The sequence below is a fragment of the Nerophis ophidion genome, linkage group LG11 (assembly GCF_033978795.1).
Source record: "Nerophis ophidion isolate RoL-2023_Sa linkage group LG11, RoL_Noph_v1.0, whole genome shotgun sequence".
NCBI classification, from domain to species: Eukaryota; Metazoa; Chordata; class Actinopteri; order Syngnathiformes; family Syngnathidae; genus Nerophis; species Nerophis ophidion.
The window spans coordinates 53,954,734-53,976,488 of NC_084621.1; the positions used below are offsets into that span (position 1 = coordinate 53,954,734).

At 38.8% G+C, this 21,755-nt stretch overlaps 1 protein-coding gene across 1 annotated transcript in view; it reads right to left on the minus strand.

Annotated features, from left to right (window-relative positions):
- LOC133562243 (exostosin-1a-like) overlaps window positions 1–17,325 on the minus strand; it is a 40,230-nt gene extending 22,905 nt beyond the window's left edge. The window contains exon 1 of the mRNA XM_061916248.1: window positions 15,587–17,325. Coding sequence (XP_061772232.1) covers window positions 15,587–16,518 — 932 coding nt within the window. The 5' untranslated portion in view covers window positions 16,519–17,325. The remainder of the gene's footprint in view (window positions 1–15,586) is intronic.
- Between the last annotated feature and the right edge of the window lie 4,430 nt (window positions 17,326–21,755).

Consider the following 21,755-nt stretch of genomic DNA (forward strand, 5'->3'; position numbering starts at 1 on the left):
TGGGTATGGCTAAATCAGGCTAGAATGAAGGCTTAGAATAGCCTTCCCACAGTCCTGACTTAAACACCTTTGAGAACATGTGGACAATGCTGAAGAAACAAGTCCATGTCAGAAAACCAACACATTTAGCTGAACTCTACCAATTTTGTCAAGAGGAGTGGTCAAAAATTCAACCAGAAGCTTGCCAGAAGCTTGTGGGTGGCTACCAAAAGGGACATGTAACCAAAATATTAACATTGCTGTATGTATGCTTTTGACCCAGCAGATTTGGTCCCATTTTCAGTAGACCCATAGTAAATTTATAAAAGAACCAAACTTCATGAATGTTTTTTGTGACCAACAAGTATGTGTTCCAATCACTCTATCACATAAAAGAAGAGTTGTAGAATTTATTAAAAACTCAAGGCAGCCATGTCATAATGTTCTTTACAAGTGTATGTAAACTTTTGACCATGACTGTATATGTGCTTTGCGGTGGAATTTATTTCCCCATTCCCGACTGGGCCCCCTTAGGATTCCAGTCTGGGATTAAATTTGTTTTACTCATCTTCCCCCTGCGTCTACCTTTTTCCCATCTTTTACGGCCTTGTGGCGACCCATCAGCGTTCTTTTTCTGTAACCCTGTACACTGTTTGTTTGTCTTGAACGGTTTTGTGCAGAAAACAAAGTTTTATTGTACTTGTGCAATGACAATAAAGACCATACCATACTACATGAAACATGGCTAATGCCTTGAATATACCTGAAATGGAAGAGATCCTCCACCATCCTTCAGATCTGAATGATGGTGGACATCATTGTATCGTGCTAAGCAGGTACAACGGTATGTCGCGATAAACTACAACAGTAGAAATACATCAAACATGACAACACATTTACGCAGACATCACCCCGATGCGGAAATAAGTGGAACCAAACAAAAACAAAGAGCGACAACAAACACCCTACAAACTTTACCCGGGGCATTTAAAGAGCCAATAGCACATGATTCAAAGAGGGCAAAACAAATCGATCAGGCGATTGCTACTTTTATTGCTGTCAACATGCAACCCTTTTCTGTTGTGGAAAATGTCGGGTTTGCTGCGGACACTTGAGCCCCATTACAAGATTCCTTCACGATACTGTAGTTCCTGCTTTGTACAAGACAAAAGCTCAATTAGAGACCGCAGTGACAATATTGGCACCAGCTGTTACTCTGCTGCTAAGAATGCACCACATAAGATGAGTGATTTATCAGATGCATTCATTTTATTATTATAAATATTTACAAGGTGCCGTATTTGTTTTATATGGTACTAAGTATGCACAGTAGAAAATGCGGCAAGTATAGCTGCACCAGATACAATATTTTAAATGTACTTTGGTACAAGAAATTTTACTTTTCAGTTGAAACAAAAATGTTGATCATTTTAATAAACTATAAGTAAAATAAGGCATGGAAATTTCTTTTTTTTGTATCGAAAAAATATTGAACTGTGACAAAAAAATATTGAACCGAACTAGGGATGGGAGATATATCAATATACAGGTACTCGATATATCGCGGGTTAGTCTCTGTGCGATATAGAAAGTGACTACATCGTGATATTCGAGTATACATTTTTCACGCAATTGCTTTTAGCTGCAGGCATTACGCTGCATGTGTTTCCCACTCTTTCTTGTCTCTCCTGCTCACAGAGACTTAAACCAAGCGCACCTTCTTACACATGTCACAAACTGTCACATGTGCAACATCACACACTTTCGCAGAGCGGAGAGGTAGCGACACGGTAACATTAGCTGTGATGCTAACGGTGAGGTGCGGGTGGTAATACGAGAGAAAGAAGGTGCGAATCTGGTAACAAATGGAGGAAGAATTAATTACCAAAAAATAAAAGCATGGGATCCGTCTTCCGGCGGTGGTTCGGCTTCAAGTGGAAATATGTTCAACATTTATGGGGCAAAAGCGTCACTACAAAAAGTAGCAGCACTGCTAATGTAGCATGATTTGAAAAGTCACCCGCTAGAGAATGAGTGCTTGAAACTCTGCATCAACATCTCTGGCCGGTGCCACCCAACAAAATGCCGAAGCAACTATTTCCAGATCAACACCGTATGAAAAAAAAATCAACAACAGAAGGAGATAATGTTCGCGGAAACCTATTATGCAGCCCAATTTTATTTTACAGTTATTGAAATATCTTGTGTGACATCAAGCACAAAAGTGCACTTTATTTGTTTTTAACTATTGTAGTAGCATTCTGTACAAAAAGTAGACTTTAATTTAGTATTGTTTTGATATGTCATCTTGGTGACATCATTCACAAAAGTGCACTTATAGCTTGTTTTAAAATGTCTCTGACAATTTTGCACTTTCTGTTTTGGAAATGACATGAATGTCTGTGCCACTGCTTAATAACTGTTTAATAAATTGACTTAGTTGAGATTTCCCTCTCTGCATGAAAGTTTAAAATGAGCATATATTAATGCAGTATGAACAAGAATGTTTTAATGTAGACACATAGAATCATCATACTGGTGTGATTATATGTATCAAGTGTTCATTCAAGGCTAAGGCAAAATATCGGGATATATATCGTGTATCGTGACATGGCCTAAAATATCGAGATATTAATAAAAGGCCATATCGACCAGCCCTAAACCGAACCCTAAATTTTGTGTATCGTTGCATCCCTAATCAATATATACTGTAACGACAAGCTGGCGTTGATGTTCTATGTCTGTGTGGTTTGGATTTGGTATCAGTTTTTCCCCGTGGTCACAAACACACAGCCCGTGACTGAAAGGTGATTGGTGGAGAATGAGGAAGTGTTCCTGTGTGTCCGGGGAAGTGTTTGTACGGAAAATGAAACCTGCTAGAAATGTGCCGTTTGTTATCAAAAGATTGGTAATAAAAATAAAAAATAGCTTTGGACTTTGTGATTTCTTCTGGGGGCTACAATAAATTGTATTACTTTAATTTGTTTGCAAGTAAAGAAAACAACCCTTATTTTCAAGGTGTACCGGTAATGTAAAATCATGTGGTGGCGCGCCACATTCAGTCATATTTAACAAGTGTTTAATGATAAAGAAGCGCACGCATGCACGCTGGGTCATGATCCTGTGAGATTCCATTTTTCACAGCACCAGTTGAAGCCCTAATTTGTCCAAAGACGGGTAGGACATCTGTGAATGTATGAATTTGACCTGATGATCCAAGTCACTACATGGCCAAAAGAGTGTTTGGCAACAGTGTTTAAATGCTGCCAAGTGCAGTTACAAAATGGTCCCAAATAGTGAGATCTTACGTTGACAAAAAACTTAAACCTGCTAGAAATGTGCTGTTTGTTATCAAAATATTGGCAATAAAAGTCAAAAATAGCTTTGGACTTTGTGATTTCTTCTGGGGTCTACAATACATTTTATTACTTTAATGTTTGCAAGTAAAAAAAAACAACCCTTATTTTCAAGGTGTAGCGGTAATGTAAAATGCTGTGGTGGCGCGCCACATTCAGTCATATTTAACAAGTGTTTAATGATAAAGAAGCGCACGCATGCACGCTGGGTCATGAGCCTGTGAGATTCCATTTTTCACAGCACTAGTTGAAGCCCTAATTTGTCCAAAGACGGGTAGGACATCTGTGAATGTAAGAATTTGACCTGATGATCCAAGTCACTACATGGCCAAAAGAGTGTTTGGCAACAGTGTTTAAATGCTGCCAAGTGCAGATACAAGATGGTCATAAATAGTGAGATCTTACGTTGCCAAAATGCCTTGGAAAATATATTGGGGACAAACACGTTCATGTGACCTCATAAATAAGTGACTTCTTAATACGTCTAATATTTGCTGTACTAAAAGCTTATTCAAATCAAATGTACTTTGAAAAATATGAAAAAAGACTCAAGAGGCAAAGACATTACTCTGTAATCAGAATTAAATCCCCAAAAGAGTTGGCTAGTCAAGGCGTAGCGCTTAATTCTGCATGTAGCAGTCTTAACATATTTCTCTGTACATGGGGGATGATTAAAAAATCCCCAGTCACACTACGCAAGCAACTTGAAAAACAATCTTTTAATATAATTTAAAGGGGAACTGCACTTTTTTGGAATTTTGCCTAATGTTCACAGTTATTATGAAAGACATGACGACGGATACCTTTTTTTTAATGCATTCTAAATATTTAATACATGTGATCAAAAGTCTGCTTACAATGGAACCTATGGGAGCCGTTCAAGAGCCCCTAAAAACATCCAATTACCTCCATTACAGTTTTATATACACGATGTAAGTATATATGTAATGTAGTAACTAGGGATGTCACGGTATGAACATTTCTTATCACAGTTATTGTGACCCAAATTATCACGGTTAACATTATTATTGCGGTATTTTTAAATGTTCTCCAATGTTTCCTAAATATTTAAACAAAAATCTTTTCACCAAGTTTTATTTAAAAAAACAACACATTATTTTACATACTTCTTTACCGTTTTCCAAAAAGCTTGCATCACATGCGCTTTCCCTGGGCACGACATACATAAGTCACCAGAGAAACTTTTACAGGCACTTTCCCATGGTTAATGAAATACCCCCCTGCGTTGCCACCAAAAAAACTACCAATAGTTCCACAGGAACTATTTGACTTCCTAACACCTAGTGAAACGTTTCTCCAGGAACTTTAAAGAGGCGGGCTATGCTGTCGAACACTGATTGGTTGAACACAGTTGAGTGGTTCCTAAAACTTTGTATTCAAAGTTTCATCTGCTATTACAGAATGCGAGGACAACTTGTTAATTTCTTGTGTATTTCTATTACGGTATACTTAACAGAGAAATGGCAGAAAAAAAGTAACTTTTGAGCAGCTGCAATGTTTAGGGTGCATTGAGTACTGGTTCTTGTTCTGCTATATTAGAGTGTTTTAACTCAGTGGAAGTGTTTTAACTAGTTTGCAGTTAAATGCTGTTTATTCATTTTTGCGTACTTCATTTTGATACACAAAGTTACAAGACGCACATTGACTCTTTGAAAGGTATTTACAGAAAAATATTCAGTATTCAGTCAGACATCGAAGCGGAGAGGCAGCCGCTCACCTGGACTCTGACTCCTCATTGATGATAAATTTGAAACAGAGGAAGCAGTTGAAGGAGTGGAATGAACCACATTAAATATTCACAATTTACTTTATTACATGCATTACACATATATAGATACATTAGTGTAGTTATTAGTTTTAACATGAGTGACCGAATGCTAATGCTAACAAGGCTAACGCTAGATCTGATGTGTTTATTTTGTCGTCGTGAGATAAACACTGACATTTATTATTTATATATTGTTCATACAGATGAAATGTACCATACAAACACCTGGCCCTCATGAATTCATCATTTACTGAAGGGATGACTAACTGCTGGACACTGAAAATATATTAAACCACTCTTCTTGCATCATCAGCCTTATTCGTATAAATCAGACCTGGGCAAATTAAGGCCTGGGGGCCACATGCGGCCCGTTAAGCTTTTCAATCTGGCCCGCTGCACAGTCCCAAATCATTTTTTCAGATCTTTAAGATGGAAAGTGTAGCTGCCATTATGATGTGCAATGATTTTTTTCAAATGGCCATAAGTCGAATTTTAAAAAGTATTTCAATGGATGTAATCTCCGCTTTTGCATGATACACTAGTTACTATGGTCATGTAATTAGTTACTATGGTAATCTAATTAGTTACCATGGTCATCTAAGTCACAACAGCTCAGACCAGACACCAAGCAGTGTGGGTGGGGAGCGTTTCTACAGAGTGTTTCCAGAGCGAGCCTGAAATGTGGGTGTCAGAGACAGACGCAAAGAGATTTTTACAACAAAGTTCTAAAGCTTAGTGTTGTATCGGATATATCAGAGTGTTGGTTGTTTTTTTTACCCTTCGTGTTCATAGTTTGCTTTGTTGCATTTCGCTGGATTGTAAAATATGTAGATTGAGAGGGGTGTTACGTTCATGTGTTGTCAATATTCATTCATAGTTAATATTGTAAATCCCATATTCTTTCTTTTCATGTACATTCTGGGTATCTCATTCAGTAAAAAATTTGAAATTCCATTACGTTTTTTAAGGCGGTCTGTCATAACGTTTTTAGCAATCAATCGGACATTATTGTGAGGTTTTGTATTAGTGTTTCTAAAAACAGACATATGGGCCTTCAGAAATTATTTTTCTCTAAATTTGGGCCCCCGAGTCAAAATAATTGCCAGGCCTGGTATAAATAATACAACTTAGATAGCAATAAATGCGACTTCTTTCTCATTCCTTTATGTGGATGACCTAAACAGGTTGGAAAAGTAGTCAGGCGTTTAGCTGAACTATTAAATAAATAAAACGAGACAGATTACAGAGGCACTCAGATATACAGTATGTGAGAACTCAACCACTCGTCCTTTAGACAAATAAATTTTCCCCAAGAATTGTAAAACCTGCATCGTGTTGGATAGCTGTTCTGAGCCAGAGGCTTTGGCCATTACTGAGGATTAAAACCCTGTGAGTCTATAAATACACCAACTTGACCAAAGTCAGCACCTGGCCAGCTACTGCACTCACCTCTCACTGCCAGATGCCTGGCATTGGGTTTTCTTTTATACTTCTCCTTCCTTCACTCTTAGCCTGTATCGCAGGGGTAACTTGGTAAAATAATTCAACTTTTTTTTCATACGCTTTGTTTAACACTAATTTATGTTCAAAATATGGATGTATTGATAAACGGTATTAACTCCCAATGGTTAGTATTACTGTTTTAAATTAAAATAGGCAAAAACAAAAAACGCGATTGATAACTGCACTTTGATAAACAGCCAGGGATGATCAAGATTCTAGTCTGATCATCTGATGATCAACATAAGTATATATTAAATGTTATTATTAATGTGTCTGTAACTACATTTCATTTGTATTTACACCATGCATATAAAACCTTAATGGAGTTATTTGGATGAATTTTAAGGGGCTTCATAGGCAGAATAGAGCGACTCGCATAAGCTCCATTGTAAGCGGAATTTTGATCGCATTTATTTAAAATTTAGAATGAATAAAACAAAAAGAAAAACGTATGTGTTCATGTCTTGTAAACAGATTCTAAATGATAGGCAAAACATGTACAGTTCCCCTTTAAATAACAAAGTAAAGGTACTAAAAAACTTAGCTTTTAAAAGTAATTAAACAAATGGCTTCCAAAGGCTCCTCTTGGTACGAATATGTTAAAGAATCTGCAGCAATTGTCTCCGCACTTTTTGTACAATTGGGGTACAGAATTCTTCCTCAGTTATGTATGGGAGAATATACTGAACCGTTTTTACAAGGTTATAAAACATATTCAATACTATGAACCCATGGCAATTAACATAATACCTTGGTCAAAGAACACTGATATTGTCTAAGTTATTTCCTCAATGCCAGTATGAAATTCAGTAAGTACTGGTACATTACCAACATGTAATCGCGTCCCAATATGTTTTATCATAAAGCAATCATAGTCACAAATGCAATTAATCCCTCAGTCCTACATCATTGTGCCCTCTCAAGAACTCACATGCTCGCGCTCATTCTGTAGGGCCTCTTAATCGGAAACAAGATGTGTAAGGGCTTTCTCATTGAGATTAAAATTGCATCATGCTCTCGCTTTCCACACGCTTTTGGCTGCAATTCAAGTTGCCTATTATAAAATGAACATTTAGTGTGGGAAAGCGAGAAACTTTTACGTGTTATAAAAAGTTGTATTGAACTAAAGAACATTAGATTCTGAGGAATGCAACAAAAAATACAATACATATACAATTATTGAGAGATAATTGTTGGACTTGAAATAAAGAAACTAATTTCATGCTCAAGCTAACTACTGTATATAAATCTATCCATCCAAAAACTCCGAAATAGAAGCAATTAAGTGCAAACAGAAATCATTTGTATTAAATTAATTTGTGTCACTTAAGAATGCCATATTTTATGCTTGTTTCACTCAAGTCAACACAGCAGAACACAAAATGATAACCATAAAAGGTTAAAAACCAGCAAGCATCTATCTTCCGTCATAATTGATGTAGGACTACTACTCACTGGGATCTGGATTCTTCACAGACAACCAGGTAAGCTGCTTCACACATGCCTGATAAACATCTGTGTTTCCCATAAATGTATTTCTGGCGACCCACCACAAATAGATTTGGACCACGATAAATGGATTAGCGGTACCGCATAATGCATTGCATAATTTCTGGACTGTGAATGAATTCTGTTTGTACTTACAGCACCGTACAGTAGGTGGTGATGTGGATTGTAACTCTGGTTCTTAAAACATCTAACAACTGGTCTGCCACAGCATTACAAGACAAAGAAGTAACAAAAGACATGTATTTGTATTTCAGAAAGTATTTGTGTTGATTTTCATAAAAATGTTTTGCTAATTTTTTATTATGTGATTTAGACAATTATCTAGCCTTCAAAAAACAATCCACTGGCACAAATAGTCCCGTGGGAAACACTGCACAGATGAAAAAGAGATGTGCTGTCTATCATCCACAATAATTATGTAAGACAAGAACATATATGCTTGGTATTTTTATGCATTCTAAATCGTAAATAAATAGCAAACAATTGATGAGTCAACAGATCGAGGGTCCTCCATTGCGCCAATTATACTATGTCTAAAAAAAATGTCCAGAAACCACCGACAATACTCCATTTACAAGTCATGACCTAAACACTAACCAAATTTGGGTGGTACTATTATTAAAAGTGCCAATGCAAGCAGCCTATTTTAGTTGTACATTGATAGCAGTGTGCTAATGGTAGCTAATGCCGTCATTATTGCCACACGAAGTCGGTGGCTGCTTCTTAGGCCTTGTCTCAAACTTGCTAGAAGTTAATTCCAGATTACAATGCCTGCATCTTTTAGACAAACATGGTCATGGACAAAGACGCTGGTCGACTTTCACATTCCCCGAGATGGTGAAAAAGACGCTAATGGCTGCAACTTTTTTTTAACCCTTCGTTAGGATTGTGATTGAATCTTCATCTTAACGGGATTACGAAAGCATACGGTTGGTTGGCATCCGGGGAAGAGTGTAAATATTACAGTAAGTGTTTGTTCATATTATTGTTAGTGTGTATGTTTAGCACCTTGCAATGTGCTACGCTTCTAAAACATATTACTCACTCTCTGTGTTCGGGCTCAAAAATATTTGGTTCTGGATCATAATTTAGGTCTGCTTGATTAGCATTATTGTAAATAAGGAAGGGATTTGTGGTTGCTACTCCTATGTCATAGATCTACCATGAATTGATTAACGTGGACCCCGACTTAAACAAGTTGAAAAACTTATTCGGGTGTTACCATTTAGTGGTCAATTGTACGGAATTTGTACTGTACTATCTACTACAATCAATCAATCAATCAATCAATCAATCACGTGACTGGCTTGCTCATTATCTCTCGAAATGGCTCTGGGATCTCGGTGAGTCACAGTGTGAATGTCTCACTGCAAGGAAAGCAAACAAAAAGCTGTCAGAAGTCAGCGGAAGAGTGATAAGAAGCAAATGGCCCGTGCCTTCTGAATGACAGACAAAATGGTATTCTACTCTGTGTTTCCACCAGAAAATGTGTTAGTCAAGTGGGTGTCTCTCCAGGGGGAAGAGGCGTAACAGGCGGACGGACGGGGAAGAGGCTGGGGGTGGGTAACTCGGCCTGTCACCATCACGTCTCCACCTCATCGCTGAATGCGATATACGAGTCCTAGTTACATGATATACCAAGTATGTCATTATTATGACTTACTAAGGCATAATAATGACTTATAGTTACCTGAGATACCAAGTATGTCATTATTATGACTTACTAAGGCCAAATAATGACTTACTAAGTCACAATAAATGACAAAATAATGACTTACTAAGTGAAATTAATGACTTACTGTAAGTAAGTCATTAATTTCCCTTACTTACTGTAAGTAAGTCATTAAGTAAAGAGGTAAAAGTGGTGCCACATGCTGTCATATGCTCAACTAATCATGCTTAATTTATTACAGCATTTGGGCAGCCTGTAGTGGATTGTTATTATGTAAATTTTATATTTTTATCAACATGTGATAGCAGGGACCCTGCCATTCAAAACTAGGCTGCTACATTACTAGTGATTAATGTAACTATAGCTGAAAAATAGTACAATAGCAATAGAGACTATTCATCCCTGAACACCATGGAATTCATGTAAGCTTTATGATGCAGTTATATTATTATATCAACTATTAGGGACAGAAACTCTTCATTTAACATAATGTCCCTTTTTGCCACTTCAACACAGCTCAATCAACACAGAAAAATGTCAAGGGAAAATAAAGAAAACCCTTTGAATTAGAAGGTGTCCAAATACCAAAGAATCATATTCGGTACTATACCGCCCCTAAAAAGTACCAGTCTCACCCCCCTCCCCTTTTTTTAACGAGCATTACGGCAAGTCGTCACGTCATGATATTGCTGGTTTTAAGAGCAGAGGAGCATGTCCGTCAACGCACAATCATGGAGTAGTTACAAGCAGACACAGTGTGTAGACTCCATGGCGACAAATAAAGGAAGTTTCTTACAGGTATCATCCGCAGGTCGAGGAATAGCTAAATATGCTTCACTAAACATTAAGGGTGTAACGGTACGTGTATTTGTATTGAACCGTTTCGGTACGGGGATTTCGGTACGGTTCGGAGGTTTACAGGACGAGTACACATGCTAGCAGCGACCGGGCTAGGACAACATGTTAAAGCCAGAGCTGGAAGACCCTCCAACCGAACGAGTTTCCACTTGGACATATTAAGTAGCGTACCGCACGTTGTGTAAACATAACACACCGAGGCACAATACACAGCATATTAGCAGCAACTGGGCTACCATAGACTGACCATACCTCCTCTTCTCACCGGACATGCCCTCTTTTAATTTGAACAGTTAACATACTGTGAAACAATGCAGCAAAGAAAAAAATAGTCTCAACTGTCAATCCTATCCATCTATCCATTTCCTACCGCTTGTCCCTCTATGGGTATCAAGTCCCCAAACTGTGTGGCAGAGGTCACCAAGGACACAATTTAGGACCAGGGCATTCCTGGCTCATGTATGTGGGTTTTACCGGGATATGACTGAGCAAACAGGACCCACTGTGGCTTCCCCTGACTGGCAACAGGGTTTTGTCCCTTCTAATCTATCCCAGCCATCCAAAGTCAAACATCCAGCAGCCACCAAAAACAACACAGCCGTCTGATTAAAGACAAAATAAATGCTATTGGTCAATGTACGGTGTATAGATAGACGCAAATCAAAAGTAGGTAGGGCTCGGGCAATTTGTCAACTTAATCAACTTCATCAATGAAGTAAATATGTCAATGTTACATACTTTGCGTGGAGAAAATATGGCCGCACACGGGGAAAGGTTGCAACTGATGGTACTCCAATCGATTAGCCACCAATCATTATTGCTCATTTCTGTCAAAAAGTATGTGATGGACAGAAGCCAATCATTACTTGGTACACTTCAACAAAAGTCTAAGTGAAACCGCATTCCAGCTGAGAATAACCAGCGAAGGAGAGATAATTAGATTGGAAATTAGTAAGTCAGTAGAGAGAATAATATTTACACAGACAACACTGTCAGCCAAATATATGAATGGGTAGATAGTAGACATGACAAGAAGGTGGCTCTGTAAATAGTGCGAAGGAAATCACAGAAAAGAAAAAGCAGATGACACCCACCAAATGAGAAAAACAACCCATCAAAAGCTTGACCAACCTTGTCGCTAACCCGGCGAGGCAACCCTAGTGTAAAACCGTTAGAAGCGGAAGTCATTTTCCACGCCAAAACAATATCCAAACCATGGACATTAAACCATGAAAATATAGAGAAGGTACCAAATGGTTTGTACGACGCGGTTTAGTTTGTTCAGTGTCCTGACTACAAGCTGGACAATTGAGCATTACCCTTGCTAACTAGATCTTATGCAGACATACATACCAGTTGCTGTCAACTCAAACCTCTCTGGTCTGTCACACAAAGATGTTTTTGTGCCACATAAACAACAGTTCCCATCATTAAATGACGAGAAGCAACCCACCACATTAGTTCGCTTTTCATAGAACTACTGTAGATGTTTGGCGTGGCGCAGTTGGGAGAGTGGCCGTGCGCAACCCGAGGGTCCCTGGTTCAATCCCCACCTTGTACCAACCTCGTCACGTCCGTTGTGTCCTGAGCAAGACACTTCACCCTTACTCCTGATGGGTTCTGGTTAGCGCCTTGCATGGCAGTTCCCTCCATCAGTGTTTGAATGTGTGTGTGAATGGGTGAACGTGGAAGTAGTGTCAAAGCGTTTTGAGTACCTTGAAGGTAGAAAAGCGCTAAACAAGTACAACCCATTTACCATTAATACATTCGTAATACTTTTCAAAAAACAGTTATTATCTAAAAGTTCCGTTTTATTTCTAAAAAGGCATGTCGCATGGTGTAATCATGTTTTAAATGTATTTAAATTTATTTCAATGAGCGGTGATGATTTAAGGCAGCGGTTCTCAACCTTTTTATAGTGATGTTACCCCCTGTGAACATTTTTTTAATTCAAGTACCCCCTATTCAGAGCAAAGCACCTTTGGTTGAAAAAAAGAGATAAAAAAGTAAAATACAGCACCATGTCATCAGTTTCTGATTTATTAAATTGTATAACAGTGCAAAATATTGCTCAATTGTAGTGGTATTTCTTGAACTATTTGGAAAAATATATATAAAAATAACTAAAAACTTGTTGAAAAATAAACAAGTGATTCAATTATAAATAAAGATTTCTACACATAGAAGTAATCATCAACTTAAAGTGCCCCCTTTGGGGATTGTAATAGAGATCCATCTGGATTCATCAACTTAATTCGAAACATTTTTTCACAAAAAAAGGAATATTTAACATCAATATTTATGTAACATGTCCACAAAAAATCTAGCTGTCAACACTGAATATTGCATTGTTGCATTTCTTTTCACAGTTTATGAACTTACATTCATATTTTGTTCAAGTATTATTCAATAAATATATTTATAAAGGAATTATTGAATTGTTGCTATTTTTAGAATACTTTTAATAAATCTCACGTACCCCTTGGCATACCTTCAAGAACCCCCACTTGAGAACCACTGATTTAAGGAACAGGTGTTTTAGGTTACAAGCTCAGTCATTGAAAAATTTTAGCTCCTAAGTTGAGAAAAAGACAATTTATCAGGGGTGCTCCAAAAAATAAATTCACATCTGAATTGCAATTGTTATTTATTATGATTAGGGATGTATACCAAGTACAGGTATTTTAGGTAAAGATTCCTAAGACTGGCGGAAGAGCGAATCCGAGTCGACCATTTACCACCCTACTTTTAGGTTTGCAAAAGTAAACAATCATAAATTCATGTGTCATCGAAAATTGCGGACAGAATCATCCATCCATCCATTTTCTACCGCTTCAATGTACGCTAAAAACAGAATCTAAATACAGAAAGTCGCATAAATTGTGGTAATGTGACTGAAATGCTGTGATTGAGAGGAAAAGGGGACCGTTTACAGAGTACTTGACAAACACTCACCTCCATGGAGTCGTGCCAGCACTATATACACACAGCCTTGCATGGTGCACCATTCTTAGGTCATTTCTGTGCTTGCCACCGGTACACATGGTCACTTTAAACTACCAAACTAACTCTATAACACAGAGACAAACAATTCCCAAAGTACTTCTACATGTTAGGTGGTATATTTATTTTGCAAAAATGATGATTACTTAGGGCTTCACGGTGGCAGAGGGGTTAGTGCGTCTGCCTCACAATACGAAGTTCCTGCAGTCCTGGGTTCAAATCCAGGCTCGGGATCTTTCTGTGTGGAGTTTGCATGTTCTCCCCGTGAATGCGTGGGTTCCCTCCGGGTACTCCGGCTTCCTCCCACTTCCAAAGACATGCACCTGGGGATAGGTTGATTGGCAACACTAAAAATGGTCCCTAGTGTGTGAATGTGAGTGTGAATGTTGTCTGTCTATCTGTGTTGGCCCTGCGATGAGGTGGCGACTTGTTCAGGGTGTACCCTGCCCTCCGCCCGATTGTAGCTGAGATAGGCGCCAGCGCCCCCCGCGACCCCGAAAGGGAATAAGCGGTAGAAAATGGATGGATGGATGGATGGATGATTACTTATCACCATTAAGCTGTGCGAAAAATCAAGTACTACTTCTGTAGGCAGTTGTGGACATGACCACTTTTTAGCGACAGCGTGATTGAAAAAGCCACAACAAAGACAAATAACACAACGCATTTAAAAGCCGAAACAACTTTAGGTCCACAAAAGATGCGACTGACACAGCGGAAACAATAACGGGCAAGTTACGGCGATGCACCGACTTTAGGAACATGAGGAGTAGTTTGATTTAACCAAAAACAAATCAATCTCAGAGATGCATGAAGGAAGCTATGGGAATTAGGAAGCGGGGGGCCAACACCATCGACAGGATGAGGGGGCATACATGCTTCCACACACCTGGGACTCTGTCCTTCATTGCCGGGCAGAGAACAGATACTGTATGGAGGGGTCAGGGAACTTTATTTAATGGTTAAATATACTGTTAGAATGTTGTTTATTGTAGTTTTATTAAAAAATGTGAGCAGAGAAGTTTTCTCTTGTTAATTCAACCTAAAATGTTAGTTGCACTTGTACATATGATGCGAATGCATTGGCCATTAATTGTTGTTCACTTCTTTGTAATTATCATTCATTATTATCTATTAACTTCCGGTACAAGAAATAACAGGAATTTAGGTAACTTCACCTGCATTGCCCAGTATCTAGTAATTATTTGTAATTACACTGGTTGATTTTCAGTTTCACTTTTTTTCGAACATGCATACAATGCAATGTAATTCATCACATATTTCCAAATGTTTCATTACAGCACGTCCGAAAAAGGAATAGGAAGAAGCTGAGCTTATTTAATCCTACCCCTTTTCATACCATAGCAATTTTATCCGATTTATTTGTTCTTTGTAACATAATCATATCATAATTCTTGTTTTGTGTACTTTGTGAACACTTGTAGTTTGAACTGTCTCTTAAACTGAATCATATTGGTGCTTTGTTTGATTTCTTTAGTTAATCCATTCCATAATTTAATTCCACATACTGAAATGATAAAGGTTTTAAGTGTTGTACGAGCATAAAATGTTTTAAATTAGATTTTCCTTTAAGGTTAAATTTCTCCTCTTTTTGTTTGCTAAAACGTTACTAAATCGTTTTCAACTCACTGAATTGTTTCAGATTGTATCGTTCTAAATTAAAAAAATACCATCCCTTAATTGTATCGGCAACCACAATTTCTGAATCAAATTGAATTGTTAAAACGTATCGCTACACCCTCACTGCACACATTTATATACGAGTATGTGTATCAAAAACATAAAAATGAAGGGGGCCCACTAGTGCAACCTTAATGTAACATAGAGGAGCAATCACATAACATTATGTGCATGTTTGAATACTGCGGATAATTTAAAAAAAAAAAAGGTACTTACTTTTCATATTCAGCATTGTCTTTGTCACAGCGTGCATCTTTGTGCTTCTGCCAGTCCTTCCCATGCTTGCAGGTTGTGAGCAGAACCACATCCTCTGCATTGTGCACATGGTATAAGGCGTTCCTTGTGTCAGAACCTATTCCAGTTAAATATCTCTTCCCCTTGAACACAAGCATGTACTTCCTATAAGGAGGGATTGTGTTGTGTTTAAGGTAACCCCTTTCCCCTCCTGTCCTGGGGTGGTCTTTAGAGAAAAGGGGGATGGAGACGTCAAAGTTGGGCCGAAAGTTTTCTGTGCTGATGCTGGCCTTCGCCAACATGGCGAGGCCAATGTCGAAGCCCAGGTCTTCCGAGTAGTCGGGCCAGGTGCCAGAGTACAAGTTGAAAATAATGTGGTTTTTGCCATCATTCCAAAGGGGAAGATTCTGGATTTTGGACTTTAGATTGTGCACGTACTGCGGTGAAAGCTGGTCCCGGTCCAAGGTGTCCAACCCCAGGACAAACAGACAAGCCCGGTCTGGGTCTGCGGTAAAGAACCTTGAGCTTTCAATGGATGACAAAATGTTCTGATAACTGTCAGACATCTTCTCTCCTTTCTGTTTGGGATAGATGAAAACTCTAAAGCCATTTCTCTCACAAAGAGAGAAGTCAAAACACGTCTCCATTCTACACCGCCTTCCGGAGTCTGCATCTTTATTTTGTCCTGGAGATACGTGATCATTAACATTGTCGTTGGGGTCCTGCTCCCAGCCTAGGAAAGGTTGCAGGGTCCCGGGGGAGCGACGCCACCGCGCCCCCGGGTGAAGACTCCGCTCATCACGCCGGCTTAGAGCGCGTCCGGACAGCGGAATTTGAATCCCCCCCAAACAAAAGAGCAGAACGAGACACACGCCGGCGGAGAACAAGATTAGGTAGCGTTTTTTGGCCTGCATGTGTCCTTAGATGTGGGCGAAGATGCGCGGCGATAAATCCGAGAGGTCCTGAAGTTTGGGCTTGACTACCTCCTGTGGGAGAGCGCCGCCATCTTTCTCCCGGCTGCGAGTCTCCCACCTTCTGCTTCGGATGTCTTTCACAAGTCCGGGCACTGATCCAAAGCATGTGGGCGACTTCTAATGTGCACCTAACTCAATGTGCCACCAAGCAGCTGGCCAAAGTTGGTCCTGAATCACAAATATGCCTCAATAGCGGCATCGGGGCTTGATTTCTTTGTACAGCGTCACTTTCATTTTGCAGAAAATGTCAATTTTATGTTAGACGGAAAAAATAACTTGTACGTTTGTTGTTTTCCGCGAGGACATGCCTGAGCGACGAAAGAGTTGTTCCTTTCAGCCGCGCAACACCTAATATAAGACATTTGTAAACGTTAACTCTGTTTTAATATGCATATTTAAAACAACAAAAATGTTTTGGTTTCTCATGGTTGGCCACCAGATAGCTAAAAGACGTCATTTCCACACACATTCCCCAGGTTAGCTTGTTAGCTCTGGAGGAACATCAAAGTGTGGAAATGAAAACTGCATCTCCTACTTCCAAAAATCACGACTTTTCCTCGTCCTCCACGTCCTCTTCTTTCCTTTACGAGGTCTCCACGGTTGTTTCCCGAAACATTGCCGCGGTCCAAATCCAAGAGAAAGCGGTGTGTTGGTCACACATGAAGGAATAAGAAGGTGTTGTGGACATTGGAGCCAACAAGCCGAGGACGGACACTGATGAGGATGTGACGTCAGGCCACTGTGCGTTGCATTGGCTTTGCAGGTACACCCAAACCGGGCGGGGCTTTAGTAAATCAAGGCGGTTAAACGTCATTTCCATTGTGCGCAAGCAATTTGCATATCGCAAAACGAGATTTAACACGAGATTTTGAGGATGGTTTAGTCCAGGGGTCACCAACCTTTTTGAAACCAAGAGCTACTTCTTGGGTACTGATTAATGCGAAGGGCTACCAGTTTGATACACACTTAAATACATTACCAGAAATAGCCAATTTGCTCGATTTACCTTTAATAAATCTCTCTCTCTCTCTCTCTCTCTCTCTCTCTCTCTCTCTCTCTCTCTCTCTCTCTCTTTCTCTCTCTCTCTCTCTCTCTCTCTCTCTCTCTCTTTCTCTCTATATATATATAAAAGGGTATTTCTGTCTGTAATTCCGACGTACATTTTTTTCCTTTTACGGAAGGTTTTTTGTAGAGAATAAATGATTAAATAAACACTTAAGTGAACGGTTTAAAAGAGGTGAAAACATGAAAAAAATGAAAATTAAATTGTGAAACATTGTTTATCTTCAATTTTGACTCTTTAAAATTCAAAATTTAACCGAAATAACGGAATAGGAAAACTAGCTAATTCGAATCTTTTTGAAAAAAATAAAAAAATAATTTATGGAACATCATTAGTAATTTTCCTGATTAAGATTTATTTTAGAATTTTAATGACATGTTTTAAATAGGTTAAAATCCAATCTGCACTTTGTCAAAATATATAACAAATTGGACCAAGCTATATTTCAAACAAAGACAAATCATAATTTCTTCTAGATTTTCCTGAACAAAAATTTTAAAAGAAATTCAAAAGACTTCAAAATAAAATTTAAATTTGATTCTACAGATTTTCTAGATTTGCCGAAATAATTTTTTGAATTTTATTCATAATAAGTTTGAAGAAATATTTCACAAATATTCTTCGTCGAAAAAAAACAGATGCTAAAATGAAGAGTTAAATTAAAATGTATTTATTATTCTTTACAATAATTAAAAAAAAAAATACTTGAACATTTATTTAAATTGTCAGGAAAGAAGAGGAAGGAATTTAAAAGGTAAAAAGGTATATGTGTTTAAAAATCCTAAAATCATTTTGAAGGATGTATTTTTTCTCTAAAATTGTCTTTCTGAAAGTTATAAGAAGCAAAGTAAATAAAAAATGAATTTATTTAAACAAGTGAAGACCAAGTCTTTAAAATATTTTCTTGGATTTTCAAATTCTATTTGAGTTTTGTCTCTCTTAGAATTAAAAATGTCGAGCAAAGCGAGACCAGCTTGCTAGTAAATAAATAAAATGTAAAAAATAGAGGCAGTTCACTGGTAAGTGCTGCTATTTGAGCTATTTTTAGAACAGGCCAGCAGGCTACTCATCTGGTCCCTACGGGCTACCTGGTGCCCGCGGGCACCGCGTCGGTGACCCCTGGTTTAGTCAGTAACTCTACATTATTATATTTTATAAATAGCAAATCAAGTTGTGGTAGTAGTTTAGTCAGTAGTTTAGTCGTGGATGTACACTGTATAGTGGTTAGGGTTAGGATTAGGGTTGGGGTTGGGGTTAGGGTTGGACTGATTTGAGGGCAATACTCAGTTATATTGTCCCGACTACAAATGAATGGATTTACATAAGTATTTAATCAATTATTTTGACACCAAAAACATGTATTTGCGCCCATTGATTTGCAAAATGTGCACCACACATTATTCAAATATATAGCTGGAAGCAAATTGCAAAAAGATTGTGCATTATACAAATTTGCAAAATGCGGTTGCGCATTTTGCTAATTGCTCACATTGGTATTGTGCCTACAACAGCATTATGGTGATGGGACTTTGTGCTGCAATGCATTGAAACCGAAGGATACTCACAATGTTGACTTTGATGGACTCTGACCGATAAGCGGATCGTACACAAGCACATAATTTGTTACACTTAAAAATAAACATACGATTACGATTTAGTGGTTGATACCGATAATTGTTCGTCAAGGAGAACAATAATTGACAGTTGGAGCTGATATTCATCCATCCATCCATCCATTTTCTACCACTTATTCCCTTTTGGGGTCGCGGGGGGCGCTGGTGCCTATCTCAGCTACAATCGGGCGGTGAATTGATTAACGTGGACCCCGACTTAAACAAGTTGAAAAACTTATTTGGGTGTGACCATTTAGTGGTCAATTGTACGGAATATGTACTGAACTGTGCAATCTACTAATAAAAGTATCAATCAATCAATCAATCAACACCATGGACAAGTCGCCACCTTATCGCAGGGCCAACACAGATAGACAGACAACATTCACACACACATTCACACACTAGGGCCAATTTAGTGTTGCCAATCAACCTATCCCCAGGTGAGTGTCTTTGGAAGTGGGAAGAAGCCGGAGTACCCGAAGGGAACCAACGCAGTCACGGGGAGGACATGCAAACTCCAAACGGAAAGATCCCGAGCCCGGGATTGAACCCAAGACTACTCAGGATCTTCGTATTGAGTGGCAGATGCACTAACCCCTCTGCCACCGTGAAGGCCGCTGATATTCATTTGCAGTAAAAATGTGTTTACGCATGAATAGCTGAGCCAAGCTCAACATTATTTTTTAAGAAACATTTGCCCAGTAGCAACAGTGTGTAGTGCGGCGCGAATGTCGAGGTTAAAACAACATCAGGAGATTTCACAAACACATTTATTACGTCCGTCTAATTCAGTGGTCCCCAAACTACGACCCGCGGGTCAGATCACGCCCGCCGTTGTCCAGTTTCAAGTAAAAAAAATATATATATATAATTTTTATTTTTTTATTTTCCATCCATCCATTTTCTACCGCTTGTCCCTCTTGGGGTCACGGGGCCTATCTCAGCTGCATTCGGGCGGAAAGCGAGTACACCACATCATCGCAGATTTTTTTATTTTATGTTTTTAAAGTCTTTCCTTTCAAACCCATTTTCTACCGCTTGTTACTCTCAGTGTCTCCTAGCTGCTCAGGCAAATCATATTGTCTAAAAATGCATATATATATATATATATATATATATATATATATATATATACATATATCTTGATTGGATTATCCAGAGAATAGTGCTCGATACCGTGGTAGAGCGCAATATGAATGTAGGTGTGGGAAAAATCACAAGACTACTTCATCTCTACAGAACTGTTTCACGAGGGGTTCCCTCAATCATCAGGAGATTTTAATGGAAGCATTCACATACAATGGTTTGTATAGGGCACATAGTGGGTGGGTACAGGCAGGCGTAGGGTGTGGTGATTGGCTCATGTGTTACGTAGGAGGTGTTTCCGTCTGTGGCGGCATGTTGAAATGATTTCACTGCGCTTGTTGAGGGATGACCGATCTGGATGATATATAATAAACAGTTTCTCTTTTAAGCATAGGTTGCATCTTTTATTACCACTGTTGTAAGGTGTGCTGGATACAAGAATTTGCCATGTTATTGAATATTCAACATTATTGTCTTCGAGGTTCCAAATGTGTTTGCTGAGTTCTGACGGACTGGCAAGGTGCCGCGCCTCGCCAAGGAGCAGCGAGAATACCAAGAAGCGCATATGCCAAATCTTTAAAGAAAACGGCCTACGGATCACGATTGAAGCCAACAAGCAAACCGTCAACTTCCTTGACCTCACTTTCAAACTGAGAAATAACAGCTACCAACCATTCACGAAACCCAACACAAAACTCCTATACGTGCACCGTGACAGCAACCACCCACCCACCACCACGAAAAGAATACCTAAAATCGATAGCCTTAATAAAAGGCTATCGATGCTGTCATCTAGCAAATCTGAATTGGACCAAGCAACCCCCCCGTACCAGAAAGCACTTGATGAAAGCGGATACAACTTCACCCTCACCTATGAACCCACTCCAGGAAACCAACCAAAAAAGAGCAGAAAACGAAACAACATCATCTGGTACAACCCGCCATTCAGCAAAAACGTCTCAACTAATATCGGCCACAAGTTCTTCACTCTGATCGACAAACACTTCCCCAAAGGCAACACCCTGAGAAAAATATTCAACAAGAACAACATTAAATTGAGCTACAGCTGTATGAATAACATACAACAAATAATTTCAAACCACAACAAAGTAATTGCAAAAGGACTGCCTACCCCCAGACTAAACGACTCTGAAACCAATAAGGAATGTAACTGTCGCAAGAAACCTGATTGCCCTCTCAATGGAGGGTGCTTACAGACATCAGTCGTTTACCAAGCAAAGGTAACACGCAAGGACATTAACACATCCGACACGTACGTAGGATTAACCGAAGGAGCGTTTAAAACCAGATGGAATAATCACAAGGCCTCCTTTAGAAACCAGACTTTGCGGAATTCTACAGAACTCAGCAAACACATTTGGAACCTCAAAGACAATAATGTTGAATATTCA